At 42.2% G+C, this 5,882-nt stretch overlaps 1 protein-coding gene across 2 annotated transcripts; it reads left to right on the top strand.

Annotated features, from left to right (window-relative positions):
* Nucleotides 1-727: 727 nt before the first annotated feature.
* On the top strand, nt 728-5,402 carry LOC123426963 (poly(A)-specific ribonuclease PARN). 2 transcript variants are annotated; one of them, XM_045110887.1, is made up of 7 exons: nt 728-1,190; nt 1,762-1,892; nt 2,098-2,417; nt 2,693-2,806; nt 3,135-3,261; nt 3,460-3,740; nt 4,055-4,147. In XM_045110887.1, exons 1-6 carry the CDS (start codon nt 772-774, stop codon nt 3,738-3,740), a joined length of 1,392 nt encoding a protein of 463 aa, XP_044966822.1. In that variant the 5' UTR covers nt 728-771; the 3' UTR covers nt 4,055-4,147. The 2 variants fall into 2 exon arrangements, with proteins under 2 accessions (XP_044966822.1, XP_044966821.1); XM_045110886.1 differs by having other exon boundaries at nt 750-1,190; nt 3,460-3,724; nt 4,055-5,402.
* Nucleotides 5,403-5,882: the final 480 nt, after the last annotated feature.

Raw genomic sequence — 5,882 nt, 5'->3', positions numbered from 1 at the left:
GCGAGCGCGTTGATTGTTCATTTGGAGTTGCTTCTTCTTCTTCGTCATCGATCTAGGATGGGTTTCAGGCCGGCAACCTGGGATAGCAAGGATGGACGCCGTTCTTCTTTTCTCGTTCTATATATCTCATCTTTCAGTACATGTACTTGTAACGGCAACGTCTCCTCCCACTGAAAGCTTATCGTCGGAAATCCTGAAATAAATCCAGAAATAATGCAAGCACCAGGACTTGAACCCTGGTAGGCTGGGGATACCACTGTCCTCTAACCATGTCTGGACCGGAATGTTCGGATCACTTTTGCCATTTAACATTTTCTAAGTATACGGTAAATATTATTCAAATACATGCCAGGTTATTTTCTTTCTAAAATGCACGCTGAACAAATTTTCTATACACGATAACGGTGAACTTTTTTTGAAAAGCATGAACTAAATTTGAAAAACGTGATCGAACATTAAAAAATAGAAATTCAGTTTTTTATATATATTTAAATTTATGAACAAAAAAAATCAAAAACAGAAAAAATAAAAGGAAAGGAAAAAAAAACCCGGTTGCTCGCTGGATGCCTGGAAGTAGGCGGGCCTGTGTCGCGTCGCTCGCTCGAAGATCTGCCGTCAGAGCGGGCCTACAACGCGTTTAGGTGACGAATTCGCAAACGGGCCATTCGACTCGGACATTCACGGCATTTTCTGCCACATTTTCACACGGCAACCAAATCGAGCCCAAGTGCCAACCCACCGCCCGCCTCCCCCCCTCCAGCGACGGTGGCCATGCAGTGCCGCCGCCGCCTCGCCCCCCTCCTCCGCGCGCCGCCGCCCAAATCCCTCCTCCCCCGCCTCCTCTCCCGCCTCGTATCCTCCTCCTCCCCCTCCCCGCCGCCCTCCGGCGGCGGTGGGGATGAAGCCGGGGACGGCAGCGTCGCCGGGGTGGCGGTGAAGCAGGTGACGCGGGGGAACCTGGCAGAGGCGCTGGAGGAGCTGAGGGCGCGGGTGCGCGACGCCGCGTTCGTGGGGATCGACCTGGAGATGAGCGGCGTCACCAGCGCCCCGTGGCGGGACACCTTCGAGCTCGACCGCGCCGACGTCCGGTACCTCAAGCTCCGCGACTCCGCCAAGCGCTTCGCCGTGCTGCAGCTCGGCGTCTGCCCCTTCCGCTGGGACCCTGCCAAGTCCGCCTTCGTCGCTCATCCGTGCGTCCCCGCGTTTCTCTTCTTCCGTTCCTCTCCACCAGTACCTAATAACACGCCCCCGTTTACTACTATATATGGTAGCTTTGCTCATTGGTCCCAGACATCAGCTATGGTAGTGTATTGATGCAGTGTACCTTATTAGGATCTGATGGCGCCAGCCTTTGGCATTAACTTCTAATGGTCTCTTGGTTGAGGAGGAATTTGGCGTTTTTACTGGGAAGCAGTTCTGTTAGACCATTCATATATAAAACTTCTATGATATTTAGCAGAGAGTTGGCACTTATAAGACCTTTTTTTTTGGACAGCCAATATTCCCTTATTATTATGTAATTAAAGACCAGTAGCTGCATAGATCGCGGACTGATCTCACTGACTCCTATGGCGACACGACACCTGAGTGCAGTTAATATGAACATTAAAGAGCAACTTTGATGTAGAATGGCTAACAAGAAATGCCTTGTAGACTTCTTTTATGTAAAATTATAACTCAATGCAACCGGTAGCTTTTTCATGATTTTAACCAGTTCTGGATTGGCCTTTTGTCATGACATAATTTTTTTCTTCTGGGCAGGCATAACTTTTTTATCTTCCCTCGCAAGGAGCTCCCATATGACAGTTCATCCCACGAATTTCTCTGTCAGACCACTTCACTTGACTTCCTGGCAAAGCACCAGTTTGATTTCAACACGTGCTTCCATGAAGGTGACATCATTTACCTGTAACACTTTGTTAATCTACATGCATGTCTCTGAATCTACTAGCCTATTTGATCCGAATCATGCAGGATCGATCTTAGTCATGCACTGAATATATTTTTTGTTACCAATGAGGCAATGAGCATGTACATCAAAATCATGCATATAAACCCTAGACTGTTTGTTTATTTATGAAATTTCTTTAATCTCAGGAATATCTTATTTATCCAGAGCACAAGAAGAAGAAGCTCTTCAGAAACTAAATGTACAGCATCATGATGGAATATCTGCATGTATTTCTAAACAGGAAGATGTGCAGTTAAAGAGTACTGCTGATCTTCTTTTCACGGAGAGAATGAAGATCAGATTTAATGAGTGGCGTGATGCGATAAGCACCAACCCCAGGGTGGATAACCATAAGTTAGGAAGCAATAAATTCAGCACAGACCAATTTCAGACAGTTTTCTTCAAAATGCGCCCAGCTATTATGCTTGATGGGTTTACATCACATCAGTTAAAATTAATTCAACAGGTATGTCCTGACATATCCAATGCCTCGAAATATAGTGGTAGCTCGACAGCTAGTTTGTACCTGTTTCATCTTTCATGTATACACAGTTCCGTAGTAAATGTGCCTTGTGAAAATACAGCTAACGATAATTCAGTTTTGGACAATGTGTGTGGATGTGGATAGCGATTGATGTTTTCTGATGCATATTCTTCAACATATCAGTGTATAATGATCTTAGATGATGCTTCTTGGCATGCACTATTTCTTTATGGTCAGATAATATATTTCCCGTGCAGGTTTTAAGGAAAAACTTTAGGGACCTCATGTATATTTGTACATTTGGTGAGGATGGAACATCAGAAAAGAGAGTAGTTTATACAGACAACAACGAAGACAGTATATTATTGATGGTAAGACAATTTTCTGTCTTCCCTATTGAAAAGATTGCACATGTTTCACTCCGGATTGAATTTTGCGTTGTTGCTTTCTGTCCATAATATATCTATTTTTGCTCCTGATTGCTTCTATCTTCTGGATTCACCAGTAGATTGAATGATGCATTGTTGCTTTTGAAACTTGCTCATATGTTTTTCTTCGATTAATAAAATAAGAATAAACTACATATAATCATGGTGTGTATAATCATTACTCCAGTATTGTGAACAATACATTGTGATCTCTGCGTGAGATATTAGTTTTTGGTCAGTAACTAATCACTCTGATTTTATTTTAATACAGAAAGATGTGCAAGACGATCTACTCAGAAGCAGAAAAGCAAAAGTGAAATCAGCAATAGGAATCCGCCATGTCATTGATCTTATTGCCTCAGAAAAGAAATTGATCGTTGGTCACAGTTGTTTCTTAGGTATACTATTTTTTGCCTACAATAACTTCTGTGATAAGCGACATTGCAGTTGTCTCTCCTGATGAGGTTCCCCTATATACTGAGATGATGTTTTGCAATCATGGAAGTTACATTCCAGATGTATTGAGAGTTTCAGCCAGTAGATGTTGACTGAGTTGTTGGTTGTTTTCTTCTAACTATCTCTATTTTGTCAAACAGATATTGCACAAGTCTACTCCAAATTCATTGGGCCTCTTCCCTCATCCATTAAGGAATTTGCCTTGGCTATCAACAGAATTTTCCCATATATTGTAGATACTAGGCATCTTATGTCTGCCGGCGATGCGGTTCAGCGTCTGATGAGGCAGAAAAGCAAATCACTTTCTTCAGCTTTCTCATTATTGTGCCCTGCATTTCATCCAACTGCTCCGGAAGCATCTATCCTGGCTCCTGTGAAAATAGAAGTCGAGGCAGATGAAACAACGTATGGTTTGTCCTAGGTTGTTCATATTTTACGTGCTTCTTTGACAATAGTTTACTTGCCTATGAAACAATGTATGATATGTTCCTGACTAGTGATGTTGGATGTACTCATGATCTTTTTTACTCCCCCCGTTCCATAATTATTGCCGTGGTTTTAGTTCAAATTTGAACTAAAACCACAACAACAATTATGGAATGGAGGGAGTAGTTTACATGCTTATGCAAAAATTGCTTTTACATGTCGAATATCGCAGCTAGCTTTCCATCTTCAGTACAGTCACTTGGTTTAGTCAAATGGTATTATTTCTGATTTGTTTCCCCAACCCTGCAGGTTATCATGCTTTGCTTCAGGTGCTAAGCATGAGGCAGGGTATGATGCATTCATGACTGGATGTGTTTTTGCGCAGCTGTGCCCCCATCTTGGTGTCAAATTTGAAGACCTCACACTGAAGGAGAGCCTAGAGATGAATAATAAGCTGAAGAAATACATCAATCTTCTGCCCCCTAGCTATAACAGTGGAACAGTACTTGATTTGAGTACTGGCATGGAGAGACCAGATGCAGGTTGTAAGCTTAGATATCCCGCCGCTGTGTATGATAACATTGTTCTCATCTGGGGATTCCAATCTGGGCTGAGCGCAAAGGATATAAAGGCCTGCATCTGCAAAGTGTTCGGCCCAGCTTCAGTAACGACAATCTTCTCGATCGATTCCACTGCTGTTCTCGTTCAGTTCAGCAAACAAGAGTCTGTAAATGATTTCTTAGATCTGAAGGCTACGTTGGAGAAGCAAGATAGTGCTATTTCAGTCTTGCACCCTCTGTCAACTGTATTAGAAGGAGGCCAAACACGAGCTTCAAACTATGATACCTACATAGGCATCTGCAGCTCATCTGTAACGAAGTATCTCTTTGCTGATCAAGCTAATGCAGTCTGCTCAGCTTCAAATACTGAGCTCAGAGGCGAGAACAACGTAGATGCCAGTGATGCACCAGGAACAAATAGCGTTCTTGATGAAAATGTGCATACCTCGGTAAAGCAGGCAGAAGGAAGCAAGCATGGTTCCAACAAGCAAGACGCTACTGATATTTCATGCCAAGACATCTTGGATGCGCTTCAAGATGGCAAAACATTATTCGGTAAACAAACCAGAAGGACATGACTGACATCGATCACTCTCTCAGTGTGGTGTGGTATACTTTGTTGGGGCCTGACTGCTCTGAATGACTATTGTTTCAGCGAGCGTCTGTTCTGTCGACATATTTTGGTGGGATGCTATTTAGCATCCACCATCGTAACCGTGGGGTACGGACCATGTACTGACGCAGTGCAGATTTTTTTCCCTGATCTCATTTACAAGTGTGATTGTTTCTATATCATATGCCATCCTCTACTCCATTCACTGGAGAGCATTTGTCCTGCTTCTGAAGTTCACGGGTTAAAAACTAAGACAACCCACTGACCACCCGGCATACAAATTATTGGGAAGGGTAAGAAGCTTTCAGTCACAGTTTTGCTACAAATTTGTTGGTTTCAGATTGCTTTGCCTGTCTTTTTGGTCCCATTTGTCAGAGGGATAGATATTTGTAGCTGGAAATAACTACCCGTCCAAAACTAAATGAAATAATGACTATTTGTGTCATGTGAAAACCGACACGGTGTAAAATCAGTTCCTATTGTATATGGTTGTGTAGCATGGCGACTTTCTGTTTGGATGGTGCGTTTTAGTTTTTTTTGTGGGATTTTTTTGGATGGCAATTTTATTTATAAAAACGTCAGAGGACGGTGTTACTTCGTGCTACATGTGTGACACTTATCATTTGGGAAAGATAAATGGTTTTCTCTTGCTATTTTTTTTCTTCTGTTTAGGACATAAATGGTCATATATACAAGCATATGAATTTCTTTCACATATTTGAAAAGCCTGAGATACAGAAGCAAATTTGAGATCTAGCATAGGGTACATTTTAATTGATTTTAAAATTTTTAGGGTTTAATATAAGTTCATGGTTCAAGTCTGACCAAGCACCCTAAAATAGGGCCCAAAATAGACATTTTTTTTTCAAGATAGGGCCCAAAATAGTTGTTCTCTCTTTCGAACTTTGGCCTATACTACCTCTACTAAAATATAAGATGTTTTTGCAGTTTAAATTGAACTGCA

This window comes from Hordeum vulgare, chromosome 2H (genome assembly GCF_904849725.1).
Source record: "Hordeum vulgare subsp. vulgare chromosome 2H, MorexV3_pseudomolecules_assembly, whole genome shotgun sequence".
Classification (NCBI taxonomy): Eukaryota; Viridiplantae; Streptophyta; class Magnoliopsida; order Poales; family Poaceae; genus Hordeum; species Hordeum vulgare.
This window is presented reverse-complemented; position numbering and strand designations above follow the sequence as displayed.

Coding starts and splice junctions, on each gene's coding strand:
- LOC123426963 (XM_045110886.1), top strand. CDS start 772: ATGCAGTGCCGCCGCCGCCTCGCCCCCCTCCTCCGCGCGCCGCCGCCC. Junction 1,191..1,761: donor TCCGCCTTCGTCGCTCATCC/GTGCGTCCCCGC, acceptor TCTTCTGGGCAG/GCATAACTTTTTTATCTTCC. Junction 2,807..3,134: donor AAGACAGTATATTATTGATG/GTAAGACAATTT, acceptor ATTTTAATACAG/AAAGATGTGCAAGACGATCT.